The sequence below is a fragment of the Protomyctophum bolini genome (assembly GCF_963924005.1).
Source record: "Protomyctophum bolini genome assembly, chromosome: 23".
Taxonomy (NCBI): Eukaryota; Metazoa; Chordata; class Actinopteri; order Myctophiformes; family Myctophidae; genus Protomyctophum; species Protomyctophum bolini.
In genome coordinates this window covers 25,590,092-25,614,910 of record NC_137884.1, presented here as the reverse complement: position 1 = coordinate 25,614,910, position 24,819 = coordinate 25,590,092, and the positions used below count along the sequence as shown (strand labels likewise).

Here is a 24,819-nt window from a genome sequence, read left to right as displayed (position 1 = left end):
GGGACACGGGGAGAACATGTGAGGGTACCTACCCTAGGGGACACGGGGAGAACATACAAACTCCACACAGAAAGGCCCTTTCGCCAACCCCGCCTCGGGTATGGGCTCTGATGACGCAGAGGAGAGAACACGCCCCCAACGCCCACAGTGGGAATCGAACCCAGGACCTTCTAGCTGTGAGGCGACAACACTACCGGCTGTACCACTGTCCCCCCTCTTGATTTTATTTTTTATAAAGATTTTAAACTTAATAAACAAATCAGCTCCGTCGTTAAAACTCTCTTCTTCCAATCATCACCACGGTCAAATCCTACCTCCCCCTAAAAACAGCTGGAGATGGTTATCCATGCTTTGATTTAATCAAGAATAGATTATTGCAACTCTTTGTATATTGGCATCGACCAGGCCTCACTCAGGCGTTTACAGCTAGTGCAGAACACAGCTGACCGCCTTCTCACCGGCACTATAAAACGTGAACACATTACTCCATGTCTGCCCCTCCCCATTAGATCTGCTCAGATAGATGCTTTAGAAATAAAGTTTGATTTGACTTGGAGTACACAATTCAGACACCAGATGGAGTTCATGTTTCAACCTTTGATCAGTAGAGTGGTGTCCATCTTTGAAGTCAATAAGTCCATGCATGGACGAGTCACTCTTCATGGAGACACAGCTGGGTACAGGAGAGACTGCTCTGTGATGATCAACCCTGTTACAAAGAGAGGATCACTATAGACAATCGTATCAGGCTTGGCAATTTCATAGTCTAGGAAGTTCTACTCAAACGTGATTATTCTTAGTTGAAAACAAACGAAAAGCTTATAAAGTTAAACCTAATCATTCAGCTGTAAACATTGACCACAGCTATTTCAGTTATATAAGTTATTTAAAATGTCAACTTTCTCACCCTAAATTAAAACAAAACTGAAATCATATGTTTTTTTACCACCATCCGACCATAATATCCTTTAGCTCCCTGGGTGTGTTAAGTTCTAACATCCACCCATTTCCTAGAAATCTTGGTTTTATTTTTATTTTTATCTAAATTTTTATCCCACGATTTTCACCCGGTGTCAATTATCTAATTTAATCCTGGGCACTACACTTCCTCTGCCAACCTGGGAGAGCAACGGACTGACCTCATGCTTCCTTCTATGCATGAGGAGTGCAATCTGCTTCTTTTCACCTGACAGGCTGTTGGTTGTGAAGGTAAGGAGTTCATGTTTCAATCACCCGTCTGGTCAATTCAAATTCAAACCTTTGATCAGTAGAGTGGTGTCCATCTTTGAAGTCAATAAGTCCATGCATGGACGAGTCACTCTTCATGGAGACACAGCTGGGTACAGGAGAGACTGCTCTGTGATGATCAACCCTGTTACAAAGAGAGGATCAACAGGATTTATAGACAATCATATCAGGCTTGGCAATTTCATAGTCTAGGAAGTTCTACTCAAACGTGATTATTCTTAGTTGAAAACAAACGAAAAGCTTATAAAGTTAAACCTAAACATTCAGCTGTAAACATTGACCACAGCGTTATTCCGACAAGTTCCTTTCCTCTCCATCAGGCCCCCCCGGCTGGCAGGGGGAGGTCGTTTAGAGACCAGGATTACTGCATGTTTTTTGTGAGGGTACCTACCCTAGGGGACATGGGGAGAACATGTGAGGGTACCTACCCTAGGGGACACGGGGAGAACATGTGAGGGTACCTACTGATGAATAATTTTACAAATGGTTGCAGCTGGTGTCTTAAAAATAAAGACCACCTAGTCATAAAATCTCCCTAGGTTGAAGGTGTCAAGATGGGGCTACCCCCTGGGATGGCTCTCACCGGCGTGCCCGGGAAACGGGCCTATCTTGACAGCTGGTCGAGCCTTAGGTTAAGGCCTTAAATAACTTCATTCTGGTAAAGTTCACATAGTCATAAATAGGCGTAAAACGGTTACAAGGATTTTGCAACTATAGCTGAAATAACAGGGTCCACGATTAGGACCACATCCTGCCCTTCTGGGGTATGACAGCTGATCTCACAAGAGAGGGTGAGCCCTCAGCTCAGCTGTCAGGAAAAGTCCATCCCCTTTGAATTACCTTAGATGTGTTTTGTGTGTTCAATCAATTATATTGTTAACAATACCTTCTGTCTTATTCATTATTTAGTTTCATATTCAGTTTGTTTAAGATTGAACTATAAGGATATTTGAATATAGAACATTATAGAGTTATCCTCATGTGGTAACATGTAATAAAGTGTTTCATTCCTATATAAGTTATATGACATGCAAAGTTATTTGTGTGACTCGCCTAGGCTTCTGTGATTGGTCAATAAGTCAGGACACCTCTTATGTCATACCTTCTCGGATGAGAAGGGCCGTCATTTGTCATGCATATATAACTGTAACAATTCTACTGTGTCTTTGTGCTCACACTGCAAACGTCGATTTGAAGGGACTAGCTGTGTGACTCCAAAAGGGGCCGTTGTTCCCCTGTCTTTGTAAACTGAGAGTAAACTTTGATCGAATAAAACTTGATACCTACAAGCATTGAGATGACTCCGTCCGACTGAGAACCTTTTGTGAGAGACGCATGGCACCGAGTTTCCATCCAGAAATATACATCACTACCCTAGGGGACACAGGGAGAACATGCAAGGGTACCTACCCTAGGGGACACGGGGAGAACATGTGAGGGTAGGGTACCTACCCTAGGGGACACGGGGAGAACATGTGAGGGTAGGGTACCTACCCTAGGGGACACGGGGAGAACATACAAACTCCACACAGAAAGGCCCTTTCGCCAACCCCGCCTCGGGTATGGGCTCTGATGACGCAGAGGAGAGAACACGCCCCCAACGCCCACAGTGGGAATCGAACCCAGGACCTTCTAGCTGTGAGGCGACAACACTACCGGCTGTACCACTGTCCCCCCTCTTGGTTTTATTTTTTATAAAGATTTTAAACTTAATAAACAAATCAGCTCCGTCGTTAAAACTCTCTTCTTCCAATCATCACCACGGTCAAATCCTACCTCCCCCTAAAAACAGCTGGAGGTGGTTATCCATGCTTTGATTTCATCAAGAATAGATTATTGCAACTCTTTGTATATTGGCATCGACCAGGCGTCACTCAGGCGTTTACAGCTAGTGCAGAACACAGCTGACCGCCTTCTCACCGGCACTATAAAACGTGAACACATTACTCCATGTCTGCCCCTCCCCATTAGATCTGCTCAGATAGATGCTTTAGAAATAAAGTTTGATTTGACTTGGAGTACACAATTCAGACACCAGATGGAGTTCATGTTTCAACCTTTGATCAGTAGAGTGGTGTCCATCTTTGAAGTCAATAAGTCCATGCATGGACGAGTCACTCTTCATGGAGACACAGCTGGGTACAGGAGAGACTGCTCTGTGATGATCAACCCTGTTACAAAGAGAGGATCAACAGGATTTATAGACAATCATATCAGGCTTGGCAATTTCATAGTCTAGGAAGTTCTACTCAAACGTGATTATTCTTAGCTGAAAACAAACAAAAAGCTTATAAAGTTAAACCTAAACATTCAGCTGTAAACATTGACCACAGCTATTTCAGCGATATAAGTTATTTAAAATGTCAACTTTCTCACCCTCAATGAAAACAAAACTGAAATAATATGTTTTTTTACCACCATCCGACCATAATATCCTTTAGCTCCCTGGGTGTGTTAAGTTCTAACATCCACCCATTTTCTAGAAATTTCTATATTTTTATCCCACGATTTTCACCCGGTGTCAATTATCTAATGTAATCCTGGGCACAACACTTCCTCTGCCAACCTGGGAGAGCAACGGACTGACCTCATGCTTCCTTCTATGCATGAGGAGTCCAAGCTGCTTCTTTTCACCCAACAAGAGAGAGTTTCCCCCGTCGGACATAGAGCGTGGAAAGACCACGTTAATCCGACAAGTTCCTTTCCATCAGGCCCCCCTGGCTGGCCAGGGAGAGGTAGTTTAGAGACCAGGATTACTGCATGTTTTTTGTGAGGGTACCTACCCTAGGGGACACGGGGAGAACATGTGAGGGTACCTACACTAGGGGACACGGGGAGAACATGTGAGGTTACCTACCCTAGGGGCCAGGGGGAGGTAGTTTAGAGACCAGGATTACTGCATGTTTTTTGTGAGGGTACCTACCCTAGGGGACACGGGGAGAACATGTGAGGGTACCTACCCTAGGGGACATGGGGAGAACATGTGAGGGTACCTACCCTAGGGGACACGGGGAGAACATGTGAGGGTACCTACCCTAGGGGACACGGGGAGAACATGCGAGGGTACCTACCCTAAGGGAAACGGGTAGAATATACAAACTCCACACAGAAAGGCCCTTTCGCCAACCCCGCCTCGGGTATGGGCTCTGATGACGCAGAGGAGAGAACACGCCCCCAACGCCCAAAGCGGGAATCGAACCCAGGACCTTCTAGCTGTGAGGCGACAACACTACCGGCTGTACCACTGTCCCCCCTCTTGGTTTTATTTTTTATAAAGATTTTTAAACTTAATAAACAAATCAGCTCCGTCGTTAAAACTCTTCTTCCAATCATCACCACGGTCAAATCCTACCTCCCCCTAAAAACAGCTGGAGATGGTTATCCATGCTTTGATTTCATCAAGAATAGATTATTGCAACTCTTTGTATATTGGCATCGACCAGGCGTCACTCAGGCGTTTACAGCTAGTACAGAACACAGCTGACCGCCTTCTCACCGGCACTATAAAACGTGAACACATTACTCCATGTCTGCCCCTCCCCATTAGATCTGCTCAGATAGATGCTTTAGAAATAAAGTTTGATTTGACTTGGAGTACACAATTCAGACACCAGATGGAGTTCATGTTTCAACCTTTGATCAGTAGAGTGGTGTCCATCTTTGAAGTCAATAAGTCCATGCATGGACGAGTCACTCTTCATGGAGACACAGCTGGGTACAGGAGAGACTGCTCTGTGACGATCAACCCTGTTACAAAGAGAGGATCAACAGGATTTAGTTTATTTATAAATAAGAGAAAGTAAAAGATGAGTGTATATATTTTTTTAATTTCTCTTTTTTTATTATTTACTATAGTCCTACTAGAGCCCAAGAAAATACATCTGGCCACAGAAGATTACAGGATCTACTGAATGTGTCAAACTGACATATTGAGCCTATACACACAGTGAGCCTTCCCTTTCAGTAGATCCTGTGATCTTTTGTGGCCAGATGTAATTTATTATATAAATAATAAATATAAATAAATATAAATAATCAAAATAAATTGCTATAAAAATTTGTAAAAGAAAATACATATTTAGCCCCATGCTCGAATGCCCCCGCCCCCTGTCAAAATCAGCTAAAATCCCTAAAACTAAAGAAAGCAGCAAATTCACTCATCTTTTACTTTATCTAATAACAACCTAAAACATCAACCGTGGTTGAAAAAAATATAGTTGTCCTTTAAGTTTTAATATTGCCTGCTAAATAAAAAAACAATCAATTATTATTTGGATATACACAACATTACAATTTTAAACATATGTAACGTTGTTTTATGAGCAAACATTGTTTTATGAGTGGGAGTCAGTGTAAGCTTGTAAATCTATTTACATCCATCACTCGTCTGTCCTCCTGACAACTTTTTCATCATTTTGACGAGCAACAACACCGCTGTACGATGGAGTACATTAATTATGCTTCAGTGTATTTTGCAGGAACAGAGATAGATTAATTATGCTTCAGTGTATTTAGCAGGAACAGAGATAGATTAATTATGCTTCAGTGTATTTAGCAGGAACAGAGATAGATTAATGATGCTTCAGTGTATTTAGCAGGAACAGAGATAGATTAATGATGCTTCAGTGTATTTTGCAGGAACAGAGATAGATTAATTATGCTTCAGTGTATTTAGCAGGAACAGAGATAGATTAATGATGCTTCAGTGTATTTAGCAGGAACAGAGATAGATTAATTATGCTTCAGTGTATTTAGCAGGAACAGAGATAGATTAATTATGCTTCAGTGTATTTAGCAGGAACAGAGATAGATTAATGATGCTTCAGTGTATTTTGCAGGAACAGAGAGATGAATTATGCTTCAGTGTATTTAGCAGGAACAGAGATAGATTAATGATGCTTCAGTGTATTTAGCAGGAACAGAGATAGATTAATTATGCTTCAGTGTATTTTGCAGGAACAGAGAGATTAATTATGCTTCAGTGTATTTAGCAGGAACAGAGATAGATTAATGATGCTTCAGTGTATTTAGCAGGAACAGAGATAGATTAATTATGCTTCAGTGTATTTAGCAGGAACAGAGATAGATTAATGATGCTTCAGTGTATTTTGCAGGAACAGAGATAGATTAATTATGCTTCAGTGTATTTTGCAGGAACAGAGATAGATTAATTATGCTTCAGTGTATTTTGCAGGAACAGAGATAGATTAATTATGCTTCAGTGTATTTTGCAGGAACAGAGATAGATTAATTATGCTTCAGTGTATTTTGCAGGAACAGAGATAGATTAATGATGCTTCAGTGTATTTAGCAGGAACAGAGATAGATTAATTATGCTTCAGTGTATTTAGCAGGAACAGAGATAGATTAATTATGCTTCAGTGTATTTTGCAGGAACAGAGATAGATTAATTATGCTTCAGTGTATTTAGCAGGAACAGAGATAGATGAATTATGCTTCAGTGTATTTTGCAGGAACAGAGATAGATTAATTATGCTTCAGTGTATTTAGCAGGAACAGAGATAGATTAATTATGCTTCAGTGTATTTTGCAGGAACAGAGATAGATTAATTATGCTTCAGTGTATTTTGCAGGTAGCGACACACACGCATCTGTAAACACGCAGGAGAAATTAGTCAATTCAAACCTTTCATCGGTCGGGTCGTCTCCGTCACTAGAGGTCAACGATGACACACCAGAAGCAGAACTCCCACTCATTTTCTCCATAGAGATATTGTATTATCAGCTACAGTAAAATGTCGTAACAATCCAGTATTTAGAAAGAGAACCTGACACCTGTCACACCATTAGACCTATCCCGAGCCCCTCCCCAAACTGCTATGGTCCAATCACAGCTAAGCATAACAGTTTTCCTATATGATAAAACATTGTTTTAATAAAGAAATGCCACGCACATATTTTTCCAGTGCATACAGTATGACGGCAGGCCTTGTTGTTGTATTTCTGGTTCCAAAAATGAACCAGTATTTAATGTGTAAAATCCATGATCTTTACATTGGAATGAATGAGCCTGGCTGGAAAGTGTCCAGGTGGGAGTGTGTAAGAGGGAGAGGGCGGGTCTTAGCTATAGGTCAATTAAAAACCCTCTTTTTGGGGGTTTTCCGATCCTTGTGAATGGAATCAAATGTGTTACGAGTTAATTTATCAGGTCGCTGGTTGGCTTCATTCCAGCCTTCAAACTCTTAATTTAATATAAGGATGTTTTTAAATGTTCTATCCATCCATCTATCTATCTATGAAGCAAAATGAATGGGACATTCTCTTCTGGCCCCGTGCAGTGCTGTTGAAAATGATGGCGGCTTCTCTCCTGATGACTCCTGGTAGAAAAGAGAGGATGAACAATATTTAGTGAATCATTATAATCCATGTTGAATCTACAGCCACTGGTCACACATCTCTTACATTATAGCACTCTGAATTTAAAACACATTAAACTAGAAAGGTCTCTGCTAGGCCAGGTTGTTGGGGGCACAAAGTCTGGAAGGCACTTAACCCATTGAGGCCCGACGTCGAAATTAAAAAAATGTATTTTTTAAACCTCATGTTTCTATATCAGTGGTTCTCAATATTTAATGTCAAGAACCCCAGAAACTATATGTATTTGGCCGCCAACCCCCATCTGAAAATATGTAGTTCCAGGGACCCCCATCTGAAAATATGTAGTTCCAGGGACCCCCATCTGAAAATATGTAGTTCCAGGGACCCCCCACCCCCTCCCCCCAGAAGCAAAGATTTGAGTTAAAAACAGAAAACAGAAAAATAAATATTCCAAATTTGCGTCACATTTTCACGACTTTTACAAAATATCTAAAATAGCTGCACATACATTTGGAGCATTGTCAGGTTGGTCGGTGACAGTTAACATCACACAACTTAGCTCACCATAGTGAATACGGCGCCATCTTTAACTTTTAATTAGAGTTAAGGTATCCTAGACTTTAGAATTTGTAATTCCAGTAATATAGGGTCACGACAGACCAGTAGTGCAATAGCATATCCTTACTGCAGGGGTTCTCAAGGTTTTTGTCTGGGGACCCCCACTGGGGACCCCCACTGGGGACCCGCGGAAATGCTTTGGCCATCACTTGCAGATTAATCTTTTTCTACGTGCTGGAGTTTGGACGCGCTCGTTAGATATCACTCAACTGCCCCTGCGAACCACCTGTTTTGAATTAGCGCATAACGCAAGAGGCAGCAGGGGAGTAAAAACACATTAAATGTAATGTGTTCATTGTCCACCACCTAGTGGACTCATTGTAAAACTACAGTCAGTTAATCTGACTCATCAGAACTGGCCTGTCCTTCCTCTCTCTCTCTCTCTCTCTCTCTCTCTCTCTCTCTCTACTTGACCTCACCCCCCGATCCCACCTCACCCTATACCCAGTGCCCACTTTGACAGGCTGGATGACTTAGTAGGATTAAGGTTGGTGAGGGGTGCGTTAAAACGACCGGATTAAGGTTGGTGAGGGGTGCGTTAAAACGACCGGATTAAGGTTGGTGAGGGGTGCGTTAAAACGACCGGATTAAGGTTGGTGAGGGGTGCGTTAAAACGACCGGATTAAGGTTGGTGAGGGGTGCGTTAAAACGACCGGATTAAGGTTGGTGAGGGGTGCATCAAGGGTTGGGAGAGGGTTAAGGTTAGGTTTAGGTGTGCTGCCCCGTGGGAGGTTAGGGTTAGGGGGAGGGTTTGAGATTGGTTGTATGACTGGTCTAACCAATGACCAATTTATGGTTTTATTTTCTCACCACAGGGGACAAAACTCATAAACTCTCATACGCTATAAACAATATAGATCAATTGTAGATCTGCTATTTTCAGCATGAATCCAAGTGTAAAATGACTAATAGTAGATATCTTGTCCACTAGTCCCTTCCTGACATTTTAGTGTAGTTTTTATTTGTTTTGTTTAATGTATATTGAATGTAGACCTACAAGTCATCAAATGTGTGTTTGAATCTTTACCCGTCATGGATCCTGTCCGCCCGGTTCTGTACTGTACACCACCCTTGGTTCTGGTTCTGTACTGTAGACTGACTTTTGAGAGACAGAGAGAGAGACATAGAGAGAGAGAGACAGAGAGAGAGACTATTAGATTATAACTAAAGAAAAAGATAAATGCATCACATATTGGAACGAACTCACACAATCACAACACAAACTAGAAACATATGTGGCTCTAAACAGACAGTATACTGTGGCAGACTACCTAACTACAGTAACTGATACAAACCTGAGAAAGACTTTGACAATGTGCAGACAGACAGACAGACAGACAGACAGACAGACAGACAGACAGACAGACAGACAGACAGACAGACAGACAGACAGACAGACAGACAGACCTGGCTGCCCAGAGAGGAGCTGTCACTGTGATGACGGAGCTATAGAGAGTTTTTCCCACAAATTTCCCAGAATTCCAAAGTATGACAGAAAGGGAGAAATTACCACTCCTTCTGGGGGAACAGAAGGAATGTGCAGTTTTGGCTGCAAAATATGTCAATTCCTGTCACAAGTATATATTTTTTTAATTTCAGTCATATTATGTTGTTATGTTGTCGTTTGTCATATCTGTGATTGTGCTTTGGCAACACTTGTAAAATGTCATGCCAATAAAGCATGTTTGAGAGACAGACAGACAGACAGACAGACAGACAGACAAGGAAAGAGAAGAGGTTGTCAAACTGGTTGGTTACCTGGTTCACACAAACTGATCATGACACGTCTACACAGAATGTTGATGACAACAAGCCAAATGACGGCCCTTCACACATTGAGAACGGTTGTGTCTTGTCTTGTCAGAAGAACCATTGTATCTGTTGTGTCTTGTCTTACTATGCTAGATCTAGAATAGCACAAAGTGAGAAGACTTGCTTTATAGCTAGATATTCACACTTTGTTATGTATAGATAATGCTCAATTCAATGACATCTGTCTCTCTCTGTGTGTCTTACTGTGAGCACAGTTTCAGTTTTCAGCACAGTTTTCACACGGCGTGCGCCAATGCCAGTTGGTACCACAAGGTGGAGCACTGCTCCCTAAATACCCACTTCTGTCAGGCCAGTGAGTGTCTATGCTAATGATTTGAATTGACTTCTAAACAAGTTGTGATGGTGGGCTTAGGCTACTATGCGAAGCATTCAAACTGTCTCTCTCACTCACTGAATGAATTGAAATGCTAAAATGGGCCATCTTCCCTGCATGTTTTTCCAGCATCAGTTCAAATGTTTTGGTAGGATATAAGCTAGCCCCATATGTGTCCTCTCCCTATACGCTCATTCTGTAGCTCCGAGATGAGGTCACACCCTGGGCCCCTCCCACCGCGGTTCAGAAACGGCGCATGTTTCCACATATACACGCTTCTTACCCTTTTCTGCACAATGAATCCAAAACGTGAAGGGGCAGAAAGGGTTTACACTAATTCAAACTTAGCAACGCCAAAGAAAATCCAACTGGCCATTTGAACCGAGCCTTTTGTCAGTCGCTTCCATGTTTATCAAGGAAGTCGTGCGTGTGCGCGTGCAGCATGTCGAGTGAACTGAGGTCAGTTGGAAATGTGCGACCAGGGGAGGCGCCGGGGAGGCGCTAGAGCTTTTAAACTTTCTTGAAAAACATGCTAAACAACCGCTGTGACGCTCATGTAACCGTTTAAAGTTGGATTTTCTTTGGCGTTGCTAAGTTTGAATTAGTGTAAACCCTTTCTGCCCCTTCACGTTTTGGATTCATTGTGCAGAAAAGGGTAAGAAGCGTGTATTGTGGAAACGTTTCTGAACCGCGGTGGGAGGGGCCCAGGGTCTCGGAGCTACAGAATGAGCGTAGCAGGGAGAGGGCACAAATGGGGCTATAAGGCTGTGTGGACAAACTGCAAATATGCACTAATTATTGTATTGTAATTTGTAACTTTATTTAACTGTTATTCCTTTTTACTTCATATTAGTGTGTATTTGTATGTCATGTCTTTAATGTTCAGATTAATTGAAAATGGAGGATAATTGCACTTTCAAAGCAAAGCAAAGTTCTTTGTTTACCCTGCAGGGACGTGGACTAAGCCAAGGACTTGTTTACAGCCACACCCTGCTCATAGAACATGTCATGGTAGGGGTTCAAAAGTACATTTAACCTTTATTTGTTTTCTTATAAAAAGGACAAAGTCTTCATTTTCAATGATGCTGAGATTACAGAAGACATAATACAAGTAGAGGCTAATAATATTGAAAATATTTAAGGATATGTAGCTGTTGCTTAGTTTAAAAAGTAAAGTATTCAATATTCAGAGATACATGTAGGCTTATTGTTAACCACAGGTTAAGTGTTTACACAACATACTAACAGCATAAAGTATCTTTTATAAATACCTGTAGACCTTGTTGAGCAGAGCAGAGCTGGCCGGAGAGTAGAGGGAAAAGATCCAAGATTATCTGAGTCTCTGACTGTTTGGGGGGGAAGGGAACGTTACGAGACACTTCCTCGTTCCTCCCCTTGGTTCCTCCCACACTACAAGAGCAGATCTACAAGAAAAACAGGACAATCCAGCCTGCATGGTGACAGAGAGAGAATCATGCAGACCGCGTCCATCTTAGTTACCATATATTAAAGTTAATGGCAAGGCGCTACCTACAGGTGCAATGGAAGCCCATTCATCCAAACAGAAAAGTCCTCTCTGGTTGTATTAAACAACGTCAAACTCACCAACATTGCAGCTGTAGGGAAAGCTTGAATTATTCTCTTTCTATCCTCAAAGTGTTTGTTTCATAAAAGTCCACTGTTGATTTAACAGTGGAACAATGGAGTACGGCTTGTGTACGAATAGCTCAATCCCAGACTGGGAATACTCGTCGAAAACTTCTACAATACAATTGGCTTATGAGAGTGTACATCACACCAGTTAAACTCAATAAGTATATAATTGTAACATTCCAGATGTGTGCACCAGATGCGGTGAAGAAAGAGGCACATTGTTCCACTGTCTATGGTCCTGTCCAAAGTTGATGGAATTTTGGGGGCAGGATTTAAATACAGAAGATTTTGTCAATAAATATTGTACCAGAACCAAAGTTCTTCCTGCTCGGTCTATATCCAGAGGGACAGAAGATAAAGCGTAATGAACAAATGTTTATAGATATATGTCTTTTACAAGCTAAGAGAATGATAGCATTAAGAGACCAGACAAACCAAGTATTACACAGTGGTTCAGGGAACTGTCTATATGTTTACCTTTGGAAAAGATTGCATATATTCTCAAGGACAAACAAGAAATGTTGCAGGAGGTGTGGGGCCGTTTTATTAGATAAAGAACAATAAATTGTCACGCTTAATGGATGGAGCTGAAGAGGAGTAGTGCTGTTGTTGTTTGTTTTGTTTTTTGGTTATTGTTTTGCTTTCTTTATAGCCTATTAGTAATTGTATTGTCTTGTAATGTTCATTGTTGTTTTCTGTATGGTTGTATTGTTATTTGTGTGTAAAAAAGGAAAATAAATACATTGTTTAAAAAAAAAAAAAAAGAGTCCACTGTTGACATGTTATGATCTACTTTGGGTCCTTTCAGATTAATCTTTTTCCAAGTAGGCTACTGGAGTTTGGAAGCGCTCGTTAGATATCACTCAACATGACCCTGCGTACCACCTGTTTTGAATTAGCACATCATAACGCAAGAGGCAGCAGGACGTTGCTTTACAGAAAACGAGTGCTTCTAAACTCTGATGGAAACATGGTCTGCAAATGGACAATACTCCACGGGGAGTAAAAACACATTTTTAAATGTAATGTGTTCATTGTCCACCACCTAGTGGACTCATTGTAAAACTACAGTCAGTTAATCTGACTCATCAGAACTGGCCTGTCGTCGTTCCCCCCCCCCCCCCCCCCCTCTCTCTCTCTCTCTCTCTCTCTCTCTCTCTCTCTCTCTCTCTCTCTCTCTCTCTCTCTACTTGACCTCACCCCCCGAACCCACCTCACCCCTACCAGTGTTGTTTTTGGCAGGCATTTTTTAGATTTAGTCAGTCTTAGTCTTTTGGAAAAATGCTTAATTAGTCTTAGTCAGTCTTAGTCATTTGGAAAAATGCTTAATTAGTCTTAGTCAGTCTTAGTCATTTGGAAAAATGCTTAATTAGTCTTAGTCAGTCTTAGTCATTTCTATCCTTGATAGTTTTAGTCGACGGAAACTCCTAAGGGTTTTAGTCAGTTTTAGTCATTTTAGTAAAAGGTTTTAGTCCAGTTTGTCAATTATTTTAAAATGTCTTTAAATAAAATGTCTATAGCGTACAGGTATTAATTAGAGCTGGGACTCAATTTAAAAAAAATCTAATTAATCAGAGGCTTTGTAGTTAATTCATCTCGATTAATCGCATTTTAATCGCATATCATTATTTTACCCAAGAACTGTGAGAGCCATTTTTTTATGGATTTTGGTATACTAGTGAATCAATGAATAGTGAATACATAAGTTTAAGCAATAAAACCTTGTTTTTGTAGTAATAATATCTCAAAATTAATAATTTATATAGAGCTTTTTTGAGTACCGAAAAATGCTTTACAATTACAAGGGGGACATGATAAATCAAAAACAACTTTATTAAAGGAAAAACACTAAGTAAATAAAAATAAATATCTGGGGAAAGTAATATTGAAGGTTTTGGATGGTGGGGGCATGTCTCTGAGAGTTTTGGGGTATGCATTCCACAGGGTTGGTGGGGGGGGTTTCAATTGGTGCAGCAAATATGTGACATGAGTTGACCATAAGAAAACACCTCTGTGTTTCTTCCGTGGACATACAGTAACAGCCATAGCAGATTTTACATTTTATTTGGCCATAACCGTTTAGTTAGAAACCATGTCATCTGGTCGGGTACTTGAACTGCTACTGGGAGTTGGAATAACATTAGCTCTGATCCATAGTGTTAGAAGGAGGAAAGTAGGCTTTCACATCTTTTTTTATGTTAAAAACGAGGCCGCGGGTGTGAGTGAGGGGAAAGGATCAAATTAAGTACCATAGAACTCCTGAGTCCTAACTACGCTATCGACCAGAGCTACTGTTGTTGATTGACGTTAGCTTCCAGGCTAGGCTAGGTGCAACATGTTTCGCATTGAGCCGATACTGGAGGCTTGACGAGGCGCGGTGAAATGTGAATTCTTTGTTGAATAATTGCACACAACTGTGCTGTATGCAGCTGTAATCCACGCTATCATCGGATAGCATTTTAAATCCTATTTCCAATCCACGGGGACAAGCAAAGTGATCTGCAGCGGCTTGGCTTTCCCCAGTCTGGTGATGTTATTGTCTGAATGGGACCTTTGGGACGGTGTGTGTGTGTGTGTGTGTGTGTGTGTGCGTGCATGCAGATGGGCGTGACCAACAAGGAAAGGAGAGGAGGATAGAGGCGAGAGCAGTGATATTATTGGCGAACATTTTCATGCATTTAAAACTTTGTTCGTCAATCCACTAACACGTTCGTCTAACCTCGTCTTGTCAGCGATAACACAAACACGTCTCGTCATCGTCATCGCGTCAAACAGAGCTTATTAGCTCGTCAGCGTCAGTCTTGTCCCGAATTATTTGAGTGTCTTTAGTTTTAGTCCGTCTTAGTCCTGGAAAAAGGGGCGTTGACGTCGTCATTTACGTTATCGTCAGTCCTGACGAAAACAACACTGACCCCTACCCAGTGCCCAATTTGACAGGCTGGATGGCTTAATTAGTACAGCATCTAGCAATGGGTCTGGTCCACAAGATTCCATACACCACCAAGATACCCTGCATGTACCTGTCTAGATACTTCCTTAATGTAAACGAAGTCCACACCCACAACACCATGAGGGAGTGCAACGAACAACCCATGTGCAACCCAGATTCGGCACAAACAAGGGACTAAATTAATTTCGCTCCTATGCCATCAAAATGTGGAACGCCCTACCAACAGTCATTAAGACATGCAAATCACTTGACTCCTTCAAAACTGCTCTCAAAGGGCACCTATACGGACGGCTGCAATTAGAAACTGGCCCCCGTAAAATATGAACCCCCCCCCCCCCTCACTGTATATGTTTCTTTTCCATCTTTACCTCCTTTATGATGATTTTCCTGTTGTACACAACTATATAGTCAGCCAGATTTCAAATGCAAATATGCATTTCTGGAACCTGCACCCCCCCCCCCCCCTGGAACCTGCACGGATATGCTAACCCCCCCCCCCTGCACGGATATGCTACCCCCCCCCCAACAAAGCAGAACAGAGAACGCCCTACGGGAAGCCTCAACCGATACACATCCGGGCAGATGTCCCACTAGAATAGAACCGATACACATCCGGGCAGATGTCCCACTAGAATAGTGACGAAATGCAACGGCTATGCATTTCTGGATCCTGCACGGATATTTTAACTTTACGTGAGCTATGTGAAGCCATGACTGCAAGCCTTGAGGCTTATCTCTGAGAAAAGTAATGTGTGGGGTGAAAGCCCGATATCCCATCCTTTTTTTTCTCCTCCCAACGTGTGAGACAACCATCTGGGATCGGCTGGGGCATAACTGTACACTGTGGACTGGGGCATAACTGTACACTGTGGACTGTGGACTGGGGCATAACTGTACACTGTGGACTGTGGACTGGGGCATAACTGTACACTGTGGACTGTGGACTGGGGCATAACTGTACACTGTGGACTGGTCTCTAAACTGCCTCCCCCTGGCCAGCCGGGGCGTCTGATGGAGGGGAAAGGAACTGGTCTCTAAACTGCCTCCCCCTGGCCAGCCGGGGCGCCTGATGGAGGGGAAAGGAACTGGTCTCTATACTGCCTCCCCCTGGCCAGCCGGGGCGCCTGATGAAGGGGAAAGGAACTGGTCTCTATACTGCCTCCCCCTGGCCAGCCGGGGTGCCTGATGGAGGGGAAAGGAACTGGTTGGAATAACGTGTTCCTTCCACGTGCTACGTCTAACCAGGGAAACTCCCCCCTGTCAGGTGTAAAGGAGCAACTTGGACACTCTGGCATGAAGGAAGCATGAGTTCAAGTCCGTTGCTCTCCCCTTGTCCCCCATATATGGGGACTAGGTTGGTCTCCCCTTGTCCCCCATATATGGGGACTAGGTTGCTCTCCCCTTGTCCCCCATATATGGGGACTAGGTTGGTGGAGGGTGTGTAGAGCCCAGGATCACATTAGATAATTGACACGGGTGAAAAATGGGTTACAAAATCGTGGGATAAAAATATATATTTAAAAAAACACGACCGGATTAAGGTTGGTGAGGGGTGCGTTAAAACGACCGGATTAAGGTTGGTGAGGGGTGCGTTAAAACGACCGGATTAAGGTTGGTGAGGGGTGCGTTAAGGGTTGGGAGAGGGTTAAGGTTAGGTTTAGGTGTGCTGCCCCGTGGGAGGTTAGGGTTAGGGGGAGGGTTTGAGATTGGTTGTATGACTGGTCTAACCAATGACCAATTTATGGTTTTATTTTCTCACCACAGGGGACAAAACTCATAAACTCTCATACGCTATAAACAATATAGATCAATTGTAGATCTGCTATTTTCAGCATGAATCCAAGTGTAAAATGACTAACAGTAGATCTCTTGTCCACTAGTCCCTTCCTGACATTTTAGTGTAGTTTTTATTTGTTTTGTTTAATGTATATTGAATGTAGACCTCCAAGTCATCAAATGTTTGTTATGTTTTGTTACCCGTTATGAATCCTGTCCGCCCGGTTCTGTACTGTACACCACCCTTGGTTCTGGTTCTGTACTGTAGACTGACTTTTGAGAGACATAGAGAGACAGAGAGAAAGAAAGAGAGAGACAGAGAGAGAGACTATTAGATTATAACTAAAGAAAAAGATAAATACATCACATATTGGAACGAACTCACACAATCACAACCCAAACTAGAAACATATGTGGCTCTAAACAGACAGTATACTGTGGCAGACTACCTAACTACAGTAACTGATACAAACCTGAGAAAGACTTTGACAATGTGCACAGACAGACAGACAGACAAGTTTTTCCCACAAATTTCCCAGAATTCCGAAGTATGACAGAAAGGGAGAAATTACCACTCCTTCTGGGGGAACAGAAGGAATGTGCAGTTTTGGCTGCAAAATATGTCAATTCCTGTCACAAGTATATATTTTTTTCATTTCAGTGATATTATGTTGTTATGTTGTTGTTTGTCATATCTGTGATTGTGCTTTGGCAACACTTGTAAAATGTCATGCCAATAAAGCATGTTTGAGAGACAGACAGACAGACAGACAGACAAGGAAAGAGAAGAGGTTGTCAAACTGGTTGGTTACCTGGTTCACACAAACAACTGATCATGACACGTCTACACAGAATGTTGAACGGTTGTGTCTTGTCTTGTCAGAAGAACCATTGTATCTGTTGTGTCTTGTCTTACTATGCTAGATCTAGAATAGCACAAAGTGAGAAGACTTGCTTTATAGCTAGATATTCACACTTTGTTATGTATAGATAATGCTCAATTCAATGACATCTGTCTCTCTGTGCGTCTTACTGTGAGCACAGTTTCAGTTTTCAGCACAGTTTTCACACGGCGTGCGCCAATGCCAGTTGGTACCACAAGGTGGAGCACTGCTCCCTAAATACCCACTTCTGTCAGGCCAGTGAGTGTCTATGCTAATGATTTGAATTGACTTCTAAACAAGTTGTGATGGTGGGTTTAGGCTACTATGCGAAGCATTCAAATGACTGTCTCTCTCACTCACTGAATGAATTGAAATGCTAAAATGGGCCATCTTCCCTGCATGTTTTTCCAGCATCAGTTCAAATGTTTTGGTAGGATATAAGATAGCCCCATATGTGTCCTCTCCCTATACGCTCATTCTGTAGCTCCGAGATGAGGTCACACCCTACTGGGCCCCTCCCACCGCGGTTCAGAAACGGCGCATGTTTCCACAATACACGCTTCTTACCCTTTTCTGCACAATGAATCCAAAACGTGAAGGGGCAGAAAGGGTTTACACTAATTCAACCTTAGCAACGCCACAGAAAATCCAACTGGCCATTTGAACCGAGCCTTTTGTCAGTCGCTTCCATGTTTATCAAGGAAGTCGTGCGCGTGCAGCACGTCGAGTGAACTGAGGTCAGTTGGAAATGTTCGACCAGGGGAGGCGCCGGGGAGGCGCTAAAGCTTTTAAACTTCCTTGAAAAACATGCTAAACAACCGCTGTGACGCTCGTGTAACCGTTTAAAGTTGGATTTTCTTTGGCGTTGCTAAGTTTGAATTAGTGTAAACCCTTTCTGCCCCTTCACGTTTTGGATTCATTGTGCAGAAAAGGGTAAGAAGCGTGTATTGTGGAAACGTTTCTGAACCGCGGTGGGAGGGGCCCAGGGTCTCGGAGCTACAGAATGAGCGTAGCAGGGAGAGGGCACAAATGGGGCTATAAGGCTGTGTGGAAAAACTGCAAATCTGCACTAATTATTGTATTGTAATTTGTAACTTTATTTAACTGTTATTCCTTTTTACTTCATAGAAGTGTGTATTTGTATGTCATGTCTTTAATGTTCAGATTAATTGAAAATGGAGGATAATTCAACAGATAAAATGCCAAGGGGCTTGTCTTTGGTTAGCCCTGGTCCAATGCTTACAGCGAGTGTCTCTCTCTGACGCCTTGTGGAAATACCTTCCACGGCCCACTGGTCATATTTCCACTCCCGTGCGCTGTTTTTCTAATACCAGCAAATAAACAAAACGACGTAACCACTCACCGAAATAAAGCCTGCTAGACCTTGGTAAAAGTCTATTCTCGAACCTGGGAAGCGTCTCAGGTCCCCAGTTTCTCTCTAAAATGCACTTTGTGTCATCTTAATAACGCAATGTACCCTGAATTTACCGGGCAGAGTCATTTCTTCTACTATGGCATTTCCGGGTTTTACCCGCGCCGATCTGGCTGGATTCATTTCATTTAATGATTAAAATAGTGCATTTTAGAGAGAAACTGGGGACCTGGGACGCTTCCCAGGGTCGAGAATAGACTTTTACCAAGGTCTAGCAGGCTTTATTTCGGTGAGTGGTTACGTCGTTTTGTTTATTTGCTGGTATTAGAAAAACAGCGCACGGGAGTGGAAATATGACCAGTGGGCTGTGGAAGGTATTTCCACAAGGCGTCAGAGAGAGACACTCGCTGTAAGCATTGGACCAGGGCTAGTCTTTGGTGTATAATACAAATTATATTGCACTTTCAAAGCAAAGCAAAGCAAAGTTATTTGTTTACCCAGGGAAGTGGACTAAGCCAAGGACTTGTTTACAGCCACACCCTGCTCATAGAACATGTCATGGTAGGGGTTCAAAAGTACATTTAACCTTCATTTGTTTTCTTATAAAAAGGACAAAGTGTTAAGTATAGCATTATGTGCGCCCCTACTTCTTGTGTCCTACAGAGGGCAATGTTATCTGCAGTGCGTCCTGAACGTGACGTCACTGACTATACCTCTGTCACCTACAGAACTACCTGTTCCGGTATGATGTTGTTATTCTGATACTACAGAGCAGAGCGGCAACACAGCCGTATCATTGCCGCTTGTTTGAATAAATAAATATGCCTACAAGGCTAAAGATAGTCTAACGACTCGAGTTCTAATAAATCTCCACCGCAACGCAACTATGCTGAACACAAAGTCTTCATTTCCAATGATGCTGAGATTACAGAAGACATAATACAAGTAGAGGCTAATAATATTGAAAATATTTAAGGATAGGTAGCTGTTGCTTAGTTTAAAAAGTAAAGTATTCAATATTCAGAGATACATGTAGTAGGGTTATTGTTAACCACAGGTTAAGTGTAAACACAACATACTAACAGCATAAAGTATCTTTTATAAATACCTGTAGACCTTGTTGAGCAGAGCTGGCCGGAGAGTAGAGGGAAAAGATCCAAGATGATCTGACTGTTTGGGGCGGAAGGGAACGAGACACTTCCTCGTTCCTCCCCTTGGTTCCTCCCACACTACAAGAGCAGATCTACAAGCTCACAGCGCGTCGCGAGAGCTTGTAGATCTGATGGCTGCGACGTTTAAAAACAGCATGGTGACAGAGAGAGAATCATGCAGACCGCGCGCCCATCTTACCATATATTAAAGTTAATGGCAAGGTGCTACCTACAGGTGCAATGGAAGCCCATTCATCCAAACAGAAAAGTCCTCTCTGGTTGTATTAAACAACGTCAAACTCACCAACATTGCAGCTGTAGAGAAAGCTTGAATTATTCTATTTCTATCCTCAAAGTGTTTGTTTCATATAAAAGTCCACTGTTGACATGTTATGATCTACTTTGGGTCCTTGCAGATTCATCTTTTTCTAAGTGCTGGAGTTTGGAAGCGCTCGTTAGATATCACTCAACTGACCCTGCGTACCACCTGTTTTGAATTAGCACATAACGCAAGAGGCAGCAGGACGTTGCTTTACAGAAAACGAGTGCTTCTAAACTCTGATGGAAACATGGCTGCAACATTTCTCTTTTTAAATGTAATGTGTTCATTGTCCACCACCTAGTGGACTCATTGTAAAACTACAGTCAGTTAATCTGACTCATCAGAACTGGCCTGTCCTTCCTCTCTCTCTCTACTTACTTACTTAGCCTCACCCCCCGAACCCCTACCCAGTGCCCACTTTGACAGGCTGGATGGCTTAATTAGTACAGCATCTAGCAATGGGTCTGGTCCACAAGATTCCATACACCACCAAGATACCCTGCATGTACCTGTCTAGATACTTCCTTAATGTAAACGAAGTCCACACCCACAACACCATGAGGGAGTGCAACGAACAACCCATGTGCAACCCAGATTTGGCACAAACAAGGGACTAAATTAATTTCGCTCCTATGCCATCAAAATGTGGAACGCCCTACCAACAGTCATTAAGACATGCAAATCACTTGACTCCTTCAAAACTGCTCTCAAAGGGCACCTATACGGACGGCTGCAATTAGAAACTGGCCCCCGTAAAATATGAACCCCCCCCCCCCCCTCACTGTATATGTTTCTTTTCCATCTTTACCTCCTTTATGATGATTTTCCTGTTGTACACAACTATATAGTCAGCCAGATTTCAAATGCAAATATGCATTTCTGGAACCTGCACCCCCCCCCCCCCTGGAACCTGCACGGATATGCTAACCCCCCCCCCCTGCACGGATATGCTACCCCCCCCCCAACAAAGCAGAACAGAGAACGCCCTACGGGAAGCCTCAACCGATACACATCCGGGCAGATGTCCCACTAGAATAGAACCGATACACATCCGGGCAGATGTCCCACTAGAATAGTGACGAAATGCAACGGCTATGCATTTCTGGATCCTGCACGGATATTTTAACTTTACGTGAGCTATGTGAAGCCATGACTGCAAGCCTTGAGGCTTATCTCTGAGAAAAGTAATGTGTGGGGTGAAAGCCCGATATCCCATCCTTTTTTTTCTCCTCCCAACGTGTGAGACAACCATCTGGGATCGGCTGGGGCATAACTGTACACTGTGGACTGGGGCATAACTGTACACTGTGGACTGTGGACTGGGGCATAACTGTACACTGTGGACTGTGGACTGGGGCATAACTGTACACTGTGGACTGTGGACTGGGGCATAACTGTACACTGTGGACTGGTCTCTAAACTGCCTCCCCCTGGCCAGCCGGGGCGTCTGATGGAGGGGAAAGGAACTGGTCTCTAAACTGCCTCCCCCTGGCCAGCCGGGGCGCCTGATGGAGGGGAAAGGAACTGGTCTCTATACTGCCTCCCCCTGGCCAGCCGGGGCGCCTGATGAAGGGGAAAGGAACTGGTCTCTATACTGCCTCCCCCTGGCCAGCCGGGGTGCCTGATGGAGGGGAAAGGAACTGGTTGGAATAACGTGTTCCTTCCACGTGCTACGTCTAACCAGGGAAACTCCCCCCTGTCAGGTGTAAAGGAGCAACTTGGACACTCTGGCATGAAGGAAGCATGAGTTCAAGTCCGTTGCTCTCCCCTTGTCCCCCATATATGGGGACTAGGTTGGTCTCCCCTTGTCCCCCATATATGGGGACTAGGTTGCTCTCCCCTTGTCCCCCATATATGGGGACTAGGTTGGTGGAGGGTGTGTAGAGCCCAGGATCACATTAGATAATTGACACGGGTGAAAAATGGGTTACAAAATCGTGGGATAAAAATATATATTTAAAAAAACACGACCGGATTAAGGTTGGTGAGGGGTGCGTTAAAACGACCGGATTAAGGTTGGTGAGGGGTGCGTTAAAACGACCGGATTAAGGTTGGTGAGGGGTGCGTTAAGGGTTGGGAGAGGGTTAAGGTTAGGTTTAGGTGTGCTGCCCCGTGGGAGGTTAGGGTTAGGGGGAGGGTTTGAGATTGGTTGTATGACTGGTCTAACCAATGACCAATTTATGGTTTTATTTTCTCACCACAGGGGACAAAACTCATAAACTCTCATACGCTATAAACAATATAGATCAATTGTAGATCTGCTATTTTCAGCATGAATCCAAGTGTAAAATGACTAACAGTAGATCTCTTGTCCACTAGTCCCTTCCTGACATTTTAGTGTAGTTTTTATTTGTTTTGTTTAATGTATATTGAATGTAGACCTCCAAGTCATCAAATGTTTGTTATGTTTTGTTACCCGTTATGAATCCTGTCCGCCCGGTTCTGTACTGTACACCACCCTTGGTTCTGGTTCTGTACTGTAGACTGACTTTTGAGAGACATAGAGAGACAGAGAGAAAGAAAGAGAGAGACAGAGAGAGAGACTATTAGATTATAACTAAAGAAAAAGATAAATACATCACATATTGGAACGAACTCACACAATCACAACCCAAACTAGAAACATATGTGGCTCTAAACAGACAGTATACTGTGGCAGACTACCTAACTACAGTAACTGATACAAACCTGAGAAAGACTTTGACAATGTGCACAGACAGACAGACAGACAAGTTTTTCCCACAAATTTCCCAGAATTCCGAAGTATGACAGAAAGGGAGAAATTACCACTCCTTCTGGGGGAACAGAAGGAATGTGCAGTTTTGGCTGCAAAATATGTCAATTCCTGTCACAAGTATATATTTTTTTCATTTCAGTGATATTATGTTGTTATGTTGTTGTTTGTCATATCTGTGATTGTGCTTTGGCAACACTTGTAAAATGTCATGCCAATAAAGCATGTTTGAGAGACAGACAGACAGACAGACAGACAAGGAAAGAGAAGAGGTTGTCAAACTGGTTGGTTACCTGGTTCACACAAACAACTGATCATGACACGTCTACACAGAATGTTGAACGGTTGTGTCTTGTCTTGTCAGAAGAACCATTGTATCTGTTGTGTCTTGTCTTACTATGCTAGATCTAGAATAGCACAAAGTGAGAAGACTTGCTTTATAGCTAGATATTCACACTTTGTTATGTATAGATAATGCTCAATTCAATGACATCTGTCTCTCTGTGCGTCTTACTGTGAGCACAGTTTCAGTTTTCAGCACAGTTTTCACACGGCGTGCGCCAATGCCAGTTGGTACCACAAGGTGGAGCACTGCTCCCTAAATACCCACTTCTGTCAGGCCAGTGAGTGTCTATGCTAATGATTTGAATTGACTTCTAAACAAGTTGTGATGGTGGGTTTAGGCTACTATGCGAAGCATTCAAATGACTGTCTCTCTCACTCACTGAATGAATTGAAATGCTAAAATGGGCCATCTTCCCTGCATGTTTTTCCAGCATCAGTTCAAATGTTTTGGTAGGATATAAGATAGCCCCATATGTGTCCTCTCCCTATACGCTCATTCTGTAGCTCCGAGATGAGGTCACACCCTACTGGGCCCCTCCCACCGCGGTTCAGAAACGGCGCATGTTTCCACAATACACGCTTCTTACCCTTTTCTGCACAATGAATCCAAAACGTGAAGGGGCAGAAAGGGTTTACACTAATTCAACCTTAGCAACGCCACAGAAAATCCAACTGGCCATTTGAACCGAGCCTTTTGTCAGTCGCTTCCATGTTTATCAAGGAAGTCGTGCGCGTGCAGCACGTCGAGTGAACTGAGGTCAGTTGGAAATGTTCGACCAGGGGAGGCGCCGGGGAGGCGCTAAAGATTTTAAACTTCCTTGAAAAACATGCTAAACAACCGCTGTGACGCTCGTGTAACCGTTTAAAGTTGGATTTTCTTTGGCGTTGCTAAGTTTGAATTAGTGTAAACCCTTTCTGCCCCTTCACGTTTTGGATTCATTGTGCAGAAAAGGGTAAGAAGCGTGTATTGTGGAAACGTTTCTGAACCGCGGTGGGAGGGGCCCAGGGTCTCGGAGCTACAGAATGAGCGTAGCAGGGAGAGGGCACAAATGGGGCTATAAGGCTGTGTGGAAAAACTGCAAATCTGCACTAATTATTGTATTGTAATTTGTAACTTTATTTAACTGTTATTCCTTTTTACTTCATAGAAGTGTGTATTTGTATGTCATGTCTTTAATGTTCAGATTAATTGAAAATGGAGGATAATTCAACAGATAAAATGCCAAGGGGCTTGTCTTTGGTTAGCCCTGGTCCAATGCTTACAGCGAGTGTCTCTCTCTG

The 24,819-nt window shown here is 42.9% G+C and overlaps 1 protein-coding gene across 1 annotated transcript in view; it reads right to left on the bottom strand.

The window, feature by feature from the left end:
- The window catches only part of LOC308311009 (NACHT, LRR and PYD domains-containing protein 3-like), a 46,449-nt gene extending 25,946 nt beyond the window's left edge, over positions 1 to 20,503 (bottom strand). The window contains exons 1-9 of the mRNA XM_080757504.1: positions 20,095 to 20,503; positions 16,932 to 17,003; positions 11,623 to 11,801; positions 9,233 to 9,304; positions 7,413 to 7,586; positions 6,896 to 6,969; positions 3,306 to 3,419; positions 1,259 to 1,372; positions 552 to 709 (exon numbers count right to left, since the gene is read on the bottom strand). Of these exons, the coding sequence (XP_080613630.1) occupies positions 552 to 709; positions 1,259 to 1,372; positions 3,306 to 3,419; positions 6,896 to 6,966 (457 nt within the window). The 5' untranslated portion in view covers positions 6,967 to 6,969; positions 7,413 to 7,586; positions 9,233 to 9,304; ... (1 more) ...; positions 16,932 to 17,003; positions 20,095 to 20,503. The remainder of the gene's footprint in view (positions 1 to 551; positions 710 to 1,258; positions 1,373 to 3,305; positions 3,420 to 6,895; positions 6,970 to 7,412; positions 7,587 to 9,232; positions 9,305 to 11,622; positions 11,802 to 16,931; positions 17,004 to 20,094) is intronic.
- Between the last annotated feature and the right edge of the window lie 4,316 nt (positions 20,504 to 24,819).